The following is a 19126-nucleotide window of genomic DNA, read 5'->3' as shown; positions in this document are numbered from 1 at the left end:
CATTCTCTGCTGGACCTAATTGCTGGTCAAGGTGCACAAGGAAAGAAATGGAAGAAGAAAAAAAGAAGAGAATGGGGAAGTGAAATGATAGAGTGAGAAAAGCCAGGACTGGGGGCTTGAAGACTTGGCCTCTGAGTCTGGGATACCACTACCTTCCCACGTAACCTTGGGCAAGTGGAGCTACTGGGGCTCAGTTTCCCAATCCATAAAACGAGGCTAACACAAGATTGTAAATCAACTGTACTCCAATAAAAATTAATTTAAAAAAAAAGAGAACAGACTTGTGGTTGCCAAGCAGTGGAGGGGATGGGGGGGCAGTGGTGGTGGAAGGATGGGTTAGGAGTTTGGGACTAGCAGATACAAACTATTATATATAGGATGGATAAACAACAAGGTCCTACTGTAGGGGAACTATATGCAATATCCTATGATAAACCATAATGGAAAAGAATATGAAAAAGTATATATGTGTATGACTTTGCAGAAATTAACACATTGTAAATCAACTATACTTGGATAAAATAAATTTTAAAAAAAACCTAAAGCCAGAAACACCTGAAATGAATTGTTAGTGCCACAGTATTATATGAACTACAAAGTCATTATGTGAACAACAAAATAAGTAAGATGAGCTAAAACAGACTAACCTGTAGGAAGAGCTAAAAGCAGGAATGTACAAAAATAAATATGTCTTAATATCTATTTCTTGAGGACATATTTCCTCCTTGAGCCCTGCCATACCACCACTTACTTTTTACTTTAAAATCTTAGTTGTTTTAAATCTTCCTACATTCAGAAGTTGCAGACATTTCCAATGCCAAATAGAAAAAGAAAGAAAAAAATACAGCAAATAAAGGAAGAAAATTAACACAGAATTCAGTGTACGACCCAATTGTTTACTTCCAATATTGTTTGAAATGCTTTTAGTAGATTTTTAACAAGCAACTCAAAAAACATTCATAGTGTCCTACCGTGCGCTTATTATAGGACCCCAAAGTCAAATAAGCTCTTTTCCCTGCCTTCTATTACATCTGACTTGATCCTTAATTATTCTCAAACTCATGAAACTGTTTAAATAAGCTGTTCCAGAATTTTTCTAGCAATCAAGCTTACCAGTTTGTTTCCAGAATCTATTTTCTCTTCTGAGGTAACTGAAAAAACATTTTCCAGTCTTCCATCTTTTGGCAGCTATTCTGTTTCGGGTAGTTTGTCCAAGTTTGCCAACAGTATTTCTGTCACTTCACCTGCAAGTCCTCTTTGGATCTTGGCATGAAATTTCTCTGAATCTGGACATTGAACTCATTTTTAAATGATGGTCATATCTCTTTTGAAAGCTTTACCTTGTCATATTTCTCTTTCTTATTTCCATTTAAAGAACATTCTCTCTTAAAGGAGATAAAAACACATCTATAGCATCCATTTAACGTAAGTATCATGTGGTCAAAACATCATACTCTCATAATTGCCCGCCCTTAAGAATTATTGCCAGCACCTCAGTTTTTTTAGACAGAGCTAGGGTGAAGACGACTTGGAGATAGTGCTCTTTTCTCTATTTCAACAAACTTCCTGATGCTCAATATACAGAGCATCTCAGAAGAGTTTCATGATTTTTCTTCTAAGTGACACTTGTTCTCCTCTTACATCGTGTATCTCACTGTACTCAGAGAAGCTTGATTCTTACATTTTTTCTCTGAACAGTAACATAACTCAAATTTTTTTTTAATCTTTCTTACCTCTCTCCCTTCCCCAATACCACACAGAGTAATTTCTGTGCTAAAAAAGATCACTTGGTCCCAGCTTAAAAAACAAAAACAAAAACAAAAAAAAACACTTTTGTAATAAGCTCAAAGTATATCAGAAGTGAGTTAAAATTATCCACTTGACAAATTCTTGAGTACTTATAATATACCAGCCGATGTGCTTCTAAGGATATAAAGACATAAAGACGTGTGGAATGTGGTCCCTGATCTTGAGATGCTTCTAGAGCTCTGATAAAAACAAAGAACGGTGTATAAGAATGGTGGCTTTAATATTTTAGCTTTTCAAAGAGGTGCTAAATCACAAGGCCATTTGGGGAGTGTAATGTGTGTCACCTACACTGTGGCGGATACAGAGAACTGGGGTCTGGCTCTACCTGGAAAGTCTCAGTGTAGGAGATAAGCTGATTGGCTGCTTTGATGGATGAGCAAAAAAGAGGGAGTGCATTAGGATTAGGCAGTATTCCTAGGGTTTATCAAGGCAAAGGATGCAGGAGGGTTGCCCTGGACCAGAAGTGAGCCATGCACACAATAGAGAGCCAGAATGGAACCATCTTAGGTCTTGTCCAAAAGCGCCATCTAGAGGGATGAACAATCCCCAGCACAAGTATTGCCGAATGCTGATGGTTGAGGAAGAATTAAGTGACCAGCCAGGATAAGGATGTGGTCACCCTCATCAAGGGAATTGCAGATGAGAAATACCCAACTATGGGAACAAGAGATCTCCAAAGAACACACAAAAGTGCCCATGAGAAACAGAATCCGCTTTCTTCCATCTTCTAAGATCCGAGAATGTGATCACCGTGATAAAAACCCATCAAGAAAGACCTTTCCTGCTCCCCTTGCCCCTCTTCCCTCTTTCTTGTCCCAGGCTTGGAGGTATCAGAAACATCTATTAGCAACAGTGCGGAAATTGAGTGAAACTTCCGGGTCAAAAGAGAGGATGGGGGCTTCCCTGGTGGCGCGGTGGTTGAGAGTCCGCCTGCCGATGCGGGAGACACGGGTTCGTACCCCAGTCCGGTAAGATCCCACATGCCGCAGAGCGGCTGGGCCCGTCAGCCATGGCCGCTGAGCCTGCGTGTCCGGTGCCTGTGCTCTGCAACGGGAGAGGCCACAACAGTGAGAGGCCCGCGTACCGCAAAAAAAAAAAAAAGAGAGGATGATCACCCCACCCTTCTCTGAGTGCAGGCCCCTACCTGCAGTGCACCTGAAGACAGCAACTAGCAAGTGTGACCCATCACTGCAGTTATAGAGCAATGCAAACTGTCAGGGGAGCACGGGGTAAGGAACAACTAACCTCTTAAGGGCATATATGGCCTCCCAAAGCAGGTAACCCAATCAAAGTCTTACAGAAGGACTGTGTGAAATTAACATGTTGGGAAGGGAGTTTCAGCTCAGAGAACATCACCAGCGAAGATGGAGGCCATGACCATGTGCTGTGCTGGCTCATGGAGAGCTAGTGTAACTGGAACACAGGGCACAGGGTCAGGTGTCATACATTATGACTCCAGAAAGAATGGACTCAAGTCAGATTATGGGAGCTCTTATACACCATGGTCAAAGTTTTGGTAAAACTCTCCACAGCACAAAGAGATCTACTAAAATACATCCTGAGCAAATAGTACTTATTACTTTGGCTTTCTACCTTCCAAAATGTAAACTTCATTCCAATATGCTTCTACGTTGCATTGTGTTTCCCAAGGTATCATCTCTGTAATGTTGATTTTCCATTTACTGTCTCAGGAGTCATGCCTCCGTGGTGAAGCTGCTGCCTGGTGTTTACAGTTGTTTGCCTCTGGATTTCACAGTCCAAAGAAAAACATTCATTTCCAAACCTTTTTCGTGACAGTCTACCTAGTGTAACAGCTAAACCTTGTGTAAGCTTTGAAGAGTCAGCTAAGTTCATAGGCTGCTTTTTAGAACTGGGAGAACTGGAGATGGATGGGTTTGTCTGCTTGGCCGAATCTTGACTTTCTCATTGTCAAGCTTTTCCTCGCACCAGATGTGCTGTTCTCTTCCACGTACCCTCAGAGTCTGATGCCCGCCCCAGCTGCCTTCAGCCTTCTCTTTCTGGGGGGGGGCCCTTTTCTGTCTCTGGGGGTAGCATTTCTGGCATCTCAGCTAACAGGATCCCCAGAATTTCTATCTGTCTTTGTAATAAGCAAATGTTATGGTAAAAGGCACAGCCGCAGCCCCCAAATTCAGACCCCTGGCTGGACTGCCCCTCAACACGAAGGGCACTTCTCTCCTGAGAAAAAGCCTCCTGAATTCCCCACCATCTTTTCCCAAACAATAGCTGACTTTACCTGCGTTACAAGCTAGTTGGCCAGTTTTTCCCAGTTGGGAAATTTCTTTGTGCCACAGCTATCTCTTAAAGCAGAAAAATGAATAGAATTCTGATTTTATCTCACTGCACTTCCTGGAATCAAAGCCATGGCATGTGACTCCTTGATGTGTATTTTTGTGTGTGTGTTGCTTGTTTTTCGTCGAGCCTGTGGGAACTGTCATGTCTGATGATTGTGACAAAGACCCAGGCTCCCACAGGGCCAGAGGAGAGGAGGCCTGGGAGGCTGAAGCAGTCTTAGTTTGTCCTTTTATGTCTCCCTAGAGCCTGCCCTGCACTTTGGTGTTGATGAAAGTGCTGGCTCCATGGAGGTTTGTGTCTGGAGAACAGGCACTGACCTTTCCCGAGTGTCCTCTGTCACCGTGCGCTCCAGGAAGACAGAGCCGGCACCAGCAGAAGGTGAGCGGGCCATTTTAAAATGTATCATTATCATGACATGAGTATAGGGTAAGGTCTAGTCTGTCAGTGTAGCATGCCTAGTCTTTGTGGATGGGCTCTGATTTAAAGTTTCTCCTACCTGGGCACATAGAATGACTTCTGCTCTTTATAAAATAAATAGAATATTCATTCAGCGACCTTTATGATTTGTTCATTAACCACTTGCCTGGGACCAAATTAATCTTCCAAAGTTGAGAAGATTTGTAGATACCATAAGCTGCTCAGAAACAGTATTTCAGATCAAGGCATACCTGTGATGGCTGAGCAGGTCCCAACTCCTGGGTGAATCCAGGAATCTGTTAGCTCCTAGGAGGGTAGGACGGTCTCACTTCTGATTCTTGGACATTTTCCTTGGCTTCAAGCAGCATGTCCTCATGTCCCACTCCCTTTTGCCTTTCTTGATGTGGACAATCAAAGCCTGGTTGGCAGTGGAGCTAAATGGTTCTGAATACCACTTCCTCTGGTGAGCCTGTCAGCTGCTTTACCAGAAAAAAAAAAAAAAACATAAAAAGCACAGGATTCAGAAAAAGAAAGGGAAATTTCCATCTACGTTGATACCCACATTTTTTCATTTGCTAACAGGGACATTTTAGTCTCCTGGGATGTGGACAGGCAGCAGAGTTAAGGATTAGCATCGTATACAACCAAGACGCATGAGAATATGTAAAGATAAAAACTAAATAAAAGCACAAATCCTGCAAATAAAACTCAGCAGTCTAAAACCTACATGAACTGACAAGACAAAAAGAAAAAATGTATCTATGAAAATGTGAACCCAGTTTCAACATGTACCCCAGAAACAGTTAAGGAAACTAAAGACAGCTTTACAGCCCAGAGCTTGCTCTTGGGAGAATTAACGTGTTATAACACTTGAGGGAATATATCACATCATACTGTACAGGATACCAGTGATGATCCTTAAAGTTCTTTTGTTGTTGTTTTGCTCTTTTTTTTTCTTGCTTTCCTTTCTTTCTCGTAATTTTCAGACAGAGCTATTTCTCACTCTATATATATTTGTTGGGCTTCCCTGGTGGTGCAGTGGTTGAGAGTCTGCCTGCCGATGCAGGGGACACGGGCTCGTGCCCCGGTCCGGGAAGATCCCACATGCCGCGGAGCGGCTGGGCCCGTGAGCCATGGCTGCTGAGCCTGTGCGTCCAGAGCCTGTGCTCCACAACGGGAGAGGCCACAACAGTGAGAGGCCCACGTACCACAAACAAACAAACAAACAAAAAACTTAGACTGCAACTCCTACAGAGACATTCTCCTCTGTACTCACAGTACAAGCATAAAATCAGGAAATTAACTGATACATTACCACAATCTCATCTTCAGACGTCATTCAAGTTCCACCCGTTGTCCCCCAAATCATAGCAAAACAATCCAGTTCAGAATCACACATTGTATTTAGTCATCATGTCTTTCAGTTTTCTTCCATCTGGACAGTTCCTTGTCTTTCCTTGACTTTCATGACTTTGATATTTTTCAAGATTGCAAACCAGGGGGAAGGGATAAATTAGGAGTTTGGGATTAACATATACACACTACTATATATAAAATAGATAACCAACAAGGGCCTACTCTATAGCACAGGGAACTCAGTATTCTATAATAACCGATATGGGAAAAGAATCTGAAAAAAATAGATATATGTATATGTACAACTGAATCACTTTGCTGTACACCTGAAACTAACACAACATTGTAAATAAACTATGCTCCAATATAAACTAAAAATTTAAAAAAAAAGATTACAAACCAGTTTTGTAAAGTATCCCCCAGTTTGGGCTTGTCTGATGTTTCCTCATAATCAGATTCAGGCTATGCATCTCCAGCAGGAATATCACAGAGATGGTACTGCATTCTCATTGCATTCTACCCAATTGCACACAATTTCAATTTATCCCACTGTTGGTGGTATTAACTTTGACCACTTGGTTAAAGTGGTACCTGCCAGGTTTCTTTACTATAAAGTTACTTTTCTCCCTATGCAATTAAGAAGACTTTTGTGGAGAGATACTTTAAGACGATGTAAATATTCTATTCCTCCATTTATTTATATATTTATCTATATCACTCAGGGTTTCCTATTTTAGTCTCTTAATTATAATTTGTCATGACATTGGATGACTTTTTAAATAAGTAGCAAAGAAGCGATATGATCAGGTGAGCCAGCTTGCAAAATGATTAATAACCCAGAAAATAGCAGAACCTTCATGGCCGAGTAAATAGAGCGGAATGTTGTAAGGTTAAACCAGAGGTCTGGCAAAGGTGAATGAGTGAAACCTAGTCAAAATAAAAGTCATGATCATCATCTTAACAGTTCCAAATAGAAAAGGGAAACGCTTTCATTACAAATTGAATTTGCCTTCAGAGAGCCGTCAGTCTATAGTGGGATTTTTGTGGACGTGCTTGGAAGGTGATGGACAGCATGTGGTGACAGATCACTGGCTATTGCGGCATTTGGTAGAACATGGAAATTTCCCCTTTCTGAGGATCAAGCCAAAAAAATATGCATCTGAAAGTGCTGTGTACATAGAAGAATGCTACAGACATTCTCTGAATTTTTTTTTCTCTGAAGGAAAACTTCTGGCAGTGAATTCTGCAGTCTCACTCTTGGCTTTCCTTTCCCACTAGCGGGACTAGACTATGTTGGCATCAGCCAAAAACTGGTCTTCGCTCCAGGAGTGTGTGTTGAGATGTTCCAACTGACAATCCTTGATGACCTGGGACAGCCCATCTCAGAGGGTCCAGAGAGGTTTGAATTACTTCTCCAGATGCCTCTGGGCACAGCCATTGGAGAACCCAGTAAAACCACCATTTTCATCAATGACACCGTCACTGACTCTAAACAGAGTGCTTGTCATTCTTTTGATTGAAAGACTTCAAGGGAGGGGAAACAGCCAAAACACATCTCCTAACAACAGTTTCCAGATCTTAGCAACTCCAGGATATCAGTGGTATTGAACTGACATTGGTGTTACATATATTCTGGTGATATGTGCAAATCTAGTTTATGTAACTGTATGAATATGTACAAACAGAGAAAGGATCCAGCTGACAAAGGATTGTTAGACCGTGCTCTTTGTTTTTTTCTATTTTCTTTTACTTTGTTACCAAGGCCAGTGAAACCCACTGTCCTCAATTAAATCAACAGTTAAGAATAAAAGGGTCGACCTTTCTTTGCTGATTCATGCTGGACAGGAAGCACTTTTCAACTGTAGAGATACCCTCATCCTCTGTCAGTTTTTCTGGTTATAGTGCTGAGTGACCTTACTGAGATTTGCAGATAAGCCTAAACCTCCTTTTCGCCAGTTGCTCAGTTTTCCTCCACAAGTCTTTATCAGGGCTACTTAGAAGGGAAATCCTTTCATCAACTCTCCCTTCTTTTGCAAACTCCTTTATAAAAGAAGATAATAAACAATAAATTGTAAAAATGCAAGTATCGTAAGAGAGAACAAAGAAAATTTAAAGAGTTGTAAAATCTTCAAACTGCCAATTGCTTCTTTACTCATTTTAAGCTGACAATATAAATCACCATTATTGTGCCTCAGCTAATATTACATAAATTAGAGTTTCCAAACTATTTTGAAAACCACATCTTTGTGCCCCATCATTATCTTTTAGGTATTTCTTGTAAAAACACTTTTTAAATTTGTATTACAGACATGACTTAACGTATTCTCAAGCCAACATGGCACATGACAGAAGCCATTTCAAGAAGTCATCTCCTGGTACCAGCTCACACTGGTCAGAATGGCCATCATCAAAAAGTCTACGAATAACAAATGCTGGAGAGGTGTGGAGAAAAGAGAACCCTCCTACACTGTTGGTGGGAATGTAAATTGGTGCAGCCACTGTGGAGAACAGTATGGAGGTTCCTCAGAAAACTAAAAATAGAGTTGCCATATGATCCAGCAATCCCACTCCTGGGCATATATCCAGACAAAACTGTAATTCGAAAAGATACATGCACCTGTATGTTCATAGCAGCACTATTCACAATAGCCAAGACATGGAAACAATGTAAATGTCCATCAACAAATGAATGGATAAAGAAGATGTGGTACATATACACAATGGAATACTACTCAGCCATACAAAAGAATGAAATAATGCCATTTGCAGCAACTTGAATGGACCTAAAGATTATCATACTAAGTGAAGTCGGAAACAGAAAAACAAATACCATATGATATCACTTATATGTGGAATCTAAAATATGACACAAATGAACTTATTTACAAAACAGAAACAGACTCACAGACATAGAGAACAGACCTGTGGCTACCAAGGGGGAGGGTGGGTGTGGGAGGGATGGATTGGGAATTTGGGGTTAGCAGATGTAAACTATTATATATAGGGTGGATAAACAACAAGATTCTACTGTATAACACAGGGAACTATATTCAATATGCTATAATAAACCATAATGGAAAAGAATTTGAAAAAGAATATATATATGTATATATATGTATAAATGAATCACTTTGCTGTACACCAGAAAGTAACACAACATTGTATTATTTGATAAAAAATAAATTTAAAAAAACTACAAATGCAAAAAAAAAAAAAAAGCAGCAGCAGCCATCTCCCAAAATACTGAGCAAGTGTAAGAAGGCTCTTGACTACCATGGGGTCTGCATATATAGGTAGAGAAGTCGTTCTCTCCCATCAGCCCAGGTTTTGCTTCATTGCTAGACAACATCAGCTTCGCCAACCAGAGAGGAGATTTCTCCAAGCTACTTCACAACACTTCACCTCACTTCTCCCTCTGTAAAATGAGAAGTTTGCACTCCATTTCTGTTAAGATCCCTTTCAGTTCTAATTCCTGAGTAAATATCTACCAACAGAAAGTCACCCTCATCTTCCAATTTTCCCAACCACCACAATCAAAAATCTTTTAAACTCAAATTCAACAAACACTTACTGGCCTTCTCCAGCATGTCAGAGAGGTATGGATCCTTCATAAATGTTTAAAAAAATAATAATAATGAGAAAACCACGTCTTGGCCATGATAACTCTCAGATACACCCAACAGGTCCTACTGATGCCCTGACTTAGTCTCCAAATGAAGCAACCAATTTGACCTTCCCACTGAGTACTTCTGTGCCCAGGAGAAATTCACATTATCAGCCTTGTTAAAAAAAAAAAAAAAAAAAAAAAAAAAGCCATGGAGGATTCTATTTTGCACCTGAAATTAATCTTAGCCTTTCAGTGTTTTGCAGAAAATCACTCTCTTTCTCTCTCTTATTCTGTCTTTTGTTAAGGAATTACATTCAGATGAATGCAGTGCTTATGCATACATCTTTTTTTCTGGGTGCAATTACCCACAGCGATTTCTTATGAAGTTGATCTGTTACATTCCCAGTTTCCTCCCAGTAAGACATGCCAGGGAAGCAAAACTAAGTTTTTTAGGCTTCTAGGATAAAAACTAGTGTATTCTAGATACAACCTACGGTGTATTCGGTAGCTGGGTAATGAAAGTGATCTAACGGCTTAAAAGAGTGAAACATGCCTCATTTCCTACTAAGAAAGGAACTACACACTATGGAAAATTGGGCTCATTTTCACTCTTCACATATTCTTCCCCCGTGATAACATTTTTATGGAGAAAAAGCATATACATTTTTCCTCATTTAATATTTTAGTTTTCTTAGGGATTTGGAAGGCATAATGGAGATATACCAGATGCCCATGATGTCACTGTTACTGTGTAAACTATGAATGGAAAGATATTGTACATTTCATTCCAGCACCCAGTGCCAAATTTAAGGAGCCCACATACAGGGTGAATGAAAAAGGCATCTAAGGGCATTCACTTCCCATAGTGGAGACACCAGCCACAGGTCCTTGCTGTGCTGCTACACCCACCAGGGCTCAGGTGATGACAGAGGATGACTCCACAATTAGTTTTCTGCCAGGTAAGCATTCTAAAATTTATTTGACACTAGTCACCCCAATATTGCTCCTACTAACCTTTTTTATAACAATGAATAATAAGAAACCTAAATGTCCAGTACTCAGGAAATAGTTCATTGAATCATGATAGCCACTTCATAGCATAATGAATTCTAGATTATCAGTGATCATGTTGCTACTGCAAGCCTTACAAAATATGGAAAAAACTGGGCTTCCCTGGTGGCGCAGTGGTTGACAGTCTGCCTGCCAATGCAGGGGACACGGGTTCGTGCCCCAGTCCGGGAAGATCCCACATGCCGCGGAGCGGCTGGGCCCGTGAGCCATGGCCGCTGAGCCTGCGCGTCCAGAGCCTGTGCTCCGCAACGGGAGAGGCCACAACAGTGAGAGGCCCGCGTACTGAAAAAAAATATATATATATGGAAAAAACTAAAAGGACATGCCTCGAAAAGATAAGAACTTTGTGTTAGGGTAATGAGATTATCAGTAATTTTTTCCAAACTTACTGTATAGTTCTATTGGTAAACACATCTCTTCAATGGCAAGTTGTTGCTATTTATGAAATTAAGGAAATTAAACAGGTTGTAATGACTTCTCTCTACTGTATTATCACAACTTGGGACAGAGTCGTATGGGGTCCCTTTGGGAACATTAGCTCTGACTTTAGAAAAATGAGCCAGACACCAAGAAGTATATGCAAGCCATCAAAACTAAGTACAATAGAAGTGAAAAGAAAAAGAAAAGGTAAGTGGAGTTCAGTAACTGGGCTTCACTGAATGTGTCTCTAAACATTGGGAGGTAAGACAAAGGAAACGAAACAAACTGAATTTGACAGATGTAGCAGGCTGAGTAACGGCCCCCAAAGAATTCAGGTCCTAATCCATGGAACCCGTAAGCCCTATAGCTCATATGGGAAAAGCATCTTTGCCGATAGGATTAAGTTAAGGATTCTGAGGTGGGAAGATAATCCTGGGGCACCCTCACTGTATTGACAAGTGTCCTTATAGGAAGGACTCGGTGGAGATGACACAGAAAAGAAGGCAATATGACCATAAAAGCAGAGATTGGAGTGACAAGCCACAGACGGTTGGCAGAGGCAAGAACTGGATCCTCCTCTAGAGCCCCTGGAAGAAGTGCAGCCCCACCAATGCCTTTAACGATAGCTTCCAAACTCCCACCCCCTTATCATTTCTCTTACTGTGTTAACTTCCTCAAAGCAGATGTCTTTTTTCAAAGTTCGCAACTTGAAGAGAGTGGTACATACATACGATTTATACTGTCGGATCAAGAGAGAGTGCCAACGGAGGGAATTCCCTGGAGGTCCAGTGCTTAGGACTTGGCACTCTCACTGCTGTGGCCTGGGTTCATTCCCTGGTCGGGGGACTAAGATCCCGCAAGCTTGCAGCCAAAAGAAAAGAGAAGAGTGCAAACAGAGCGTTTGGAAAGAGGAGTCCGGAATATTATCAGTCCGCACTCTCCTTTGCTGGGGGCAAAGCCTTCAAACGCAGAAGAGCCAATCCTGAGTTCCCGACTCTATCTCCAGATATACCTGCTGATAAAAACAAGGGCACTCATACTCAGCATATCACCCCGAACCTTTTAAAAAAGCCAGCTTCCTCCAGACTTGTTCCCAGGTGGCGCAGCTCATGGGACTAGAAACTATAGGTATGGATCCTCCAAGCAGCACCATGTCCATTTGGGGGACGCAGCTCCAGTTCCTGAGCTGGCTCATGTTACTGACTTCCCTTCTACTCAGACATAAGGTTGATGTCGCAGATCAGAAAAATGACCAATCTGTAAGCTACTTTAACAGCAACCAGACAGTAACTCCACTCAGTAGTTATGGTGACTCCTCAGAAGTCTACCATGCCACAAGCTGACCTTGACCATCCCTAGCAGCAGATATTGTCGTCAGTGCGTCAACAGGGGGACAAAAGTTTCTGACTTCAAACCAGATCAACCATGTCTCGAAAGAGACAACATACAGCAGGACAAATGTGCTGAGAATAACTTTTGATGTTAAAAATGGTCCTTCCTGTGAAAGAGATGACACACTCACCCAAAACCCTTCTGTCACCACGTCTGGCTCTTTAACCACTGTTTGTACATCATCCCTATAAGGAGAGGTGGCTTATAGCTCTACCCATGAACGCCTCACCTTCGTTATAAAAATGAGATGACTCAGGCATGATTCATTTGATGACCCACGCACTCAGCCTGCTTCCTTTTATAGTCTCATAATTGGATTTATAAATTTATAAATGTGAGTAGAAAAAAGCAAGTCACGATCCAAAGTTACGTAACATTTGTTCCCTTTAAAGGAAGGAGAAACCAACAAGTATAGTGAGAGGTACTAACCCAGTGCATCTCAAACTTCAGTATGCATCACCTGGAGAGCCCCCAACCTCGCTTCTCATTCGGCAGAATGGAGTGTGATCTGATCTGAGCAATTGTAATTTTAACAAGCTCCCAGGTGCTGCCACTGCTGCTGGTCCTCGGACCACATGCTGCTCCAATGTAATTGAGATGTGGTGACTTGAATGCTAGTATATTACAGCTCACCAGAGGAACCCCTGCTAAAACTATCTGCAGATCCAAAATTCAACATAAAAGCATTTTCTCTGAAATAGTATTGAATGATCTTCCTGACCTAAACTAAAAGATCTGTTACCCTGATGATGTCATGTTAATATATCTGTTAAACAACTATTAAGGTTTCATTTTATTTTACTTTGGCAGTTTAAAGCAGTGCTTTTCAAAATTTCCCGTGCATATGAATCACCTTTGAGGGTCTTATTAAAATGCAGATTTTAATTCAGCAGGTCTGGCATGATGCCTTAGAGTCTACATTTCTTACAAGCTCCCAGGTGAAGGTTTTAGTTTACCACTGCAAGTCCAAAGATTACTATGATATCTCCATTTTCAAAATACATCAGATTCAGGGTGATACTTTTTTCCAAGTGCAACTTGCAGTACTGAGTGATGCCTGAGACATAAGCAGAAAAGAAAAGTGGTTTGAGAAAGAGGTGTACATGGTGAGGACGTTAGAACACTACCCCTTGTTTCTGCTGTCAAGGTTCGCCAGTGTTCAATGAGTGACTGCCTACACATAGGCAGTAATTCTAAAACTTGGTGCACAAATCCGAGTGTGAGGGCTGTGCAGGAGTATTCTGGCTCCAGATACAATGAGATAGGTTACACTATTATTTTCACAAAGAGCTGCCCCTGCCTTTAAAATGGTCATAGGAATCAGGACAACTGTGTTCTATGCCTGAAACAAGTGCATTATTGTGCACTTGATTCAACCTGTTCATACTTTTTCAACTTGAGCCTGCCTGCCCACTGAATTAATTCCCCCTGAGACACACTGACAGGAAGGGTCTGGTGTTAAGGGCTGGTGGCCTCTCAGAAATGGGATTTATAAATGTTCCTTAAAATGTTACTATACCTGAACTTATCTACCACACTGACATACTGATCTTTAAAAAATAGCAATATTTTTAAAATACACAAATACGAAATAAAATATTACAGAGCATAATCCTATTTGAGAAAAACAATTACTTGAAACCACCAACAAATTGGCAGGTTAATTGGTTAAAGTGTTAAATGTTAACATATTGACCCTTTTTACTATCTTATCATGTACCTGTTACACTTAACTGGACAGTATCCTTTTTTTTGAATTTTTTTATACAGCAGGTTCTTATTAGTTATCTATTTTATACATTAAGTGTATATGTGTCAATCCCAATCTCCCAATTCATACCACCACCACCCCCCAACCCCGCTTTCCCCCCTTGGCGTCCATACGTTTGTTCCTACATGTGTTGCTATTTCTGCCTTGCAAACCGGTTCATCTGCATTTTTCTAGATGCCACGTATATGCGTTAATATATTTTTCTGACTTACTTCACTGTGTATGACAGTCTCTAGATGCATCCACGTCTCTACAATGACCCAGTTTCGTTCCTTTTAATGGCTGAGTGATATTCCATTGTATATATGTACCACATCTTCTTTATCCATTCGTCTCATGATGGGCATTTAGGTTGCTTCCAAGACCTAGCTATTGTAAATAGTGCTGCAGTGAACATCAGGGTGCACGTGTCTTTTTGAATTATGGTTTTCTCTGGGTATATGCCCAGTACTGGGATTGCTGGGTCATATGGTAATTCTACTTTTAGTTTTTTAAGGAACCTCCATACTGTTCTCCATAGTGACTTTATCAATTTACATTCCCACCAACAGTGCAAGAGGGTTCCCTTTTCTCCACACCGTCTCCAGCATTTGTTGTTCATAGATTTTCTGACGATGCCCATTCTAACAGGTGTGAGGTGGTATCTCATTGTAGTTTTGATTAGCATTTCTCTAATAATTAGTGATGTTGAGCAGCTTTTTATGTGCTTCTTGGCCATCTGTATGTCTTCTTTGGAGACAAGTCTATTTAGGTCTTCTGCCCATTTTTGGATTGGGTTGTTTCTTAATATTGTAGACAGTATCCTTTAAAGACCAACATTTAGAGATCCATAAATGCCACTACCCTCAATTAGGGCTATTCAGTTCAGATTTCCTAAGGAAATAAACAAAACTTTAACACATTAAATTGAGCATATGTAAGCACTGCTACAAAATTAAAGCACACACCTTAAGTCTACTATATGAATATGAAATACCCTAAATTTTTTTTTAAAGTTTGCTATTGGAAAATTTTCCATTATCTTTTTTCTCCAAGGTTACATTAATATTTAAAAGACTGAAGTTAAAATGATTACATTTCATTAGTTTTACCTGTATATTTTCCCAATAGAATATAATCTTCCCAACAGAATAATATAGAGAGCCTTACTCAATTAACTATTAAATGAAGTACTCTGGGTAACAATAGACTGTGACCATGGTCACCTGTGTAAACACCCAGCCTCTTCTAGGCTGGCTTTAGGGACCATTCCTTCCGCCTATTTAAGCCCTCCTATTCCTCAACTGGAAATTGTGGAAATCAACTGGAAATTGGGTTCCAATTTTGAGTCCACTCCAACCACCAATTTCTCTTTTAAAACAGTTGGGTTGAGCTTAGTTATCATTTTTCCTTCCCTTAACTAGCAGTATAAATAAAAACTTTGCTTTACTTTATTCTGGATAGACATACAAGAGTGATATCCTAATTGACCTGGGAAACACAAATGCCTCACACATTGGCTAAACCACAATGCTAAATTTAATATTGTTTCTTTCATGCTCTTTTCAAGTGTTTCCCTGTACACGTTCCCATGTCCCTGAGCTCTGAAGGGCTGGCACTAGGTTCCTTTTGTATTTCCACTCTCAACCTCCTCCCACCTCCTCCACCACACACACACACACACACACACACACACACACACACACACACACACACAAATTAGGCTGTGTTTTCTTCCTCTTGAACTCACCACTTCCTTTGTGACCTCTGTAAAGTTTTCTTTGGCCTTATATTTTCCCAATTATTTCCTCCAAAATAAAGCCACCACTGTTAAGAATGATAGCTCTTTTCATGGAAGAAGCAACCATTCCTCACATTTTGCATATACTAGATCCATAATTGTTATTTTAAGAATCCAAGGCTATAAAGAAGTCAATTTGGGGGGAACACAAACCAAACCAAATTACTCCACAAATTGCCATAAACACTGCATTTTGCTTGACACTGATGGCGGCAATCCCACTTTTTAAAAGCAAGCAGTAGTAGTAATACTATAGAAATCACCCTTATAAATAAAAATCCCAATTATGTGTGGGCAAATGAAAGCAACTGATAGAAATCTGAGACGAAAAAATCCAATTAAGGAAAAAAGATAACGTCCTAAGGAAAAAAGCAAAAATCAAATGTGAAAAGAAAATTACAGCAATGGAAAGAAAAGACCACTTAAGGATTATAAAAGTTATATTTATTCACGATGCTACATTTATTGCATTCCCTTAGAAAAATGGAGACTATTTATGTACCCAATTTGCACATATAAAACTTTATACAAATTATGTGTAGCACATAAAGGCCTCTGGTACAGCTAAAATCCTGACACTACAATTTGGGTAATCCTGCTTCAGGGTCTCCAGTTTATCAAGTCTGTCCATAGAAAATAAAAACTGGAATTATACAGTCAGTCTTGCTGCTCACACTTAGAAATTATTTTAAATATAATAAAATAAAATGTTCAATTACTCTAAAACCCAAAAAAGTAAACTGGAAGGGGATACATTTTACCAATTTCATTTTAACAGTATGACAAATTCACACCTTATTTTGGCTGGGTCTTTTTAAAAAAAAAAATCACCTTAGTTTTGAGATTATCTTTCTAAGCTGTGGCTGCTTCAGAAGGTAATTTGTCAAAAATATTTACCAAACAATTAAAAAAAGTAATAATAATATTCCTTTTACAAAATGGTACAACAACACCTTAAGGAACCAGAAAATACTAAATGTCTTTGGCTATATAACTAAAAGGCCATTCTTCCAAACAGAATAGGGCATATTCACCTCAGAACCAACTACAGAAACAGAAAGCATAACAGAAATATGCATAGAATTTAATGAGAATTTGTCTTGCCTTTTTTTCCCATTCTACCCATATAATAAGCAAGGAGAATGCAATTTACATAATCTTCCCAGATGAGACTCAATAGCACTACAAAGATACCCAAACTTCTGCAAAGGCAAAGTGAATTAAAACAATTACACAACTAAGTGAAGACTGAAGGGACAAATGTTATTTGCAATTTTCTTTTTTTTAACTTGTTTGCTTCTTTTTAAGCCTTACAAGTGTAGAAATTATAGCTGATAAACAAAAGTCACAAGCCTCACAAATGGAACTATAATATAAAAATAAATCAAATGAAACATTTATTAATAAATGAAGCCTATTTTATTACTTCAAGTGTTAATGATAAAAAAATTTCAGCACAGCTGTTGCATTTAAAAAAGTGAAACTACATACTATGTTTCTAGCTTGGTAAACAGATGAACCTGATGTCTTTGAATGACATAACAATTGAGCATTGTACAGTACATCTTATGAAGACCCGTAAATTAAAGAACTACTGGTTTAAAGTTAGTGATTATGAAACAAATATGTATTCATAGTTTCAGCTTCTTTTTTCTTCCTCGGCCATCAGGTGCTCCATCCATTTTACGTTTCTGGGTCTACAAACAAACAGAAGGATTATCTTCATCACAAGAGTAATATTAACATGAAATATATTGGAAGACTCATGATAGCAATTTATTAATAACTGCCACTTAGTAACAGGTATTAATTTTCTTAACCAGAATAACTTAATTCTCCAAATAATCTTATCTACATATTTTACTAACATAAATACCTTAATGCTAATAATGAAGTAAATGAGTAATTCACAATTAGCAATAGTAAATCAATACACCAAACAAATGTATAACACGCCCTCTCATCAAAAGAAAAAAGTAATGAGAAATACTTTGTGAGTATACCAGACTTTCCTGATACGTTCACTTACGCATGACTATATAAATTATTATTAGATAACAGAATGACTTTTTTTCTTATAATTTTTGCCTTCACATTGCTAAGATATCATTGGTACAATAAATCAAAGTTTAGAAGTGAAGAGTAAAGGTTGTAAAGGCCACTGCTTTCCTAATATTTCTTTACATATTCTAAAATTATAACGTGTACTCTCAACATCAAGTGTAGGCTCTTGCCATTCACAAGACAGACCTTCCCATATTCTCACAAATCCCCATACTGTGAACTACCATCATAACATGATTTTCCCCACACAATGCAATCAAGTTTAATTTATACTTTTAAAGCAATTCAAGGCCATACTACTTACCAAAAAAAAAAAAAAAACAAAGACTAACACATCAGTGATAGCCAAGTAATGTTCAAATTCTTGAAAAAAGTTAAGTTCCCCAAGAAAATATTTACATTTTCATGAGTACTTACTGAAGGTTTTGGTCCTCTTTTCTTTTTCTCTGCCTTCTCCTTTTCTTCTAGTTCCATGTTTTCTCTTTCAATCAAGGTAATTAAAGTGTTACACCTCCTCTGGAGCTCCTGAGTTACAAACAAAAATTTACATGGTAAACTTGTATTCTCCATCCATAAGTTTTCATGATTACAATTTCAAAACCAAAGGTATGTTTTAACAGTGTAATATCACTTATATACCCCCAACAGATAAAATTTTAAAAAGCAAAAGGAACTGATAATTTTCATACACAATCCATGTTAGGAGGATAAAAAAAGATATCTGTAAATTTTTCACTTCATTATTTAAGTGTTGTGTATTTTTCATAAATCCTTCCTTCACTTAGGAACTGAAGCAGTGAAAATGAACATCTCTTAATATATGCAATTCTGCTACTTAGTGTCTATGCCTGAAAACTGTCATCTACATCCAAAACTTAAAATTAACAGAGCACATATTTGAGGGTCAAAATCAATTAAAACTTAGTGGTAGTCAGTGTACCACCTGCCGTCTTTCCCAGTTTGGGAAAAACAGTCATAGAAATCTATGATGAGTTTTATCTCATCTCTCCCTAGCAATCTACACAGGCTCCAGAAAGGATTTTAAATTATAGTGTAGAAATAGTAAATACCCCTTAAGAAAACAGGAGTCCATTTGTATCACTGCTGGCTACCTACTGAGTAAAAC

General features: G+C 39.1%; 2 protein-coding genes across 2 annotated transcripts in view; one reads left to right on the top strand and one right to left on the bottom strand.

Annotated features, from left to right (window-relative positions):
* The window catches only part of FREM3 (FRAS1 related extracellular matrix 3), a gene marked incomplete at both ends in the record, with an annotated part of 43930 nt that extends 36515 nt beyond the window's left edge, over positions 1–7415 (top strand). The window contains 2 exon segments of the mRNA XM_081216529.1: positions 4366–4521; positions 7174–7415. Coding sequence (XP_081072655.1) covers positions 4366–4521; positions 7174–7415 — 398 coding nt within the window.
* An 8948-nt stretch (positions 7416–16363) lies between these two features.
* Positions 16364–19126, bottom strand: part of SMARCA5 (SNF2 related chromatin remodeling ATPase 5) — a 49839-nt gene continuing 47076 nt past the window's right edge. Inside the window, exons 23-24 of the mRNA XM_081249089.1 lie at positions 18418–18525; positions 16364–17633 (exon numbers count right to left, since the gene is read on the bottom strand). Coding sequence (XP_081105215.1) covers positions 17568–17633; positions 18418–18525 — 174 coding nt within the window. The 3' untranslated portion in view covers positions 16364–17567. The remainder of the gene's footprint in view (positions 17634–18417; positions 18526–19126) is intronic.

This window comes from Mesoplodon bidens (genome assembly GCF_964165515.1).
Source record: "Mesoplodon bidens genome assembly, chromosome: 1".
Taxonomy (NCBI): domain Eukaryota; kingdom Metazoa; phylum Chordata; class Mammalia; order Artiodactyla; family Ziphiidae; genus Mesoplodon; species Mesoplodon bidens.
The sequence above is the reverse complement of the archived record's forward strand: the minus strand, read 5'-3'. Positions and strand labels throughout refer to the sequence as shown.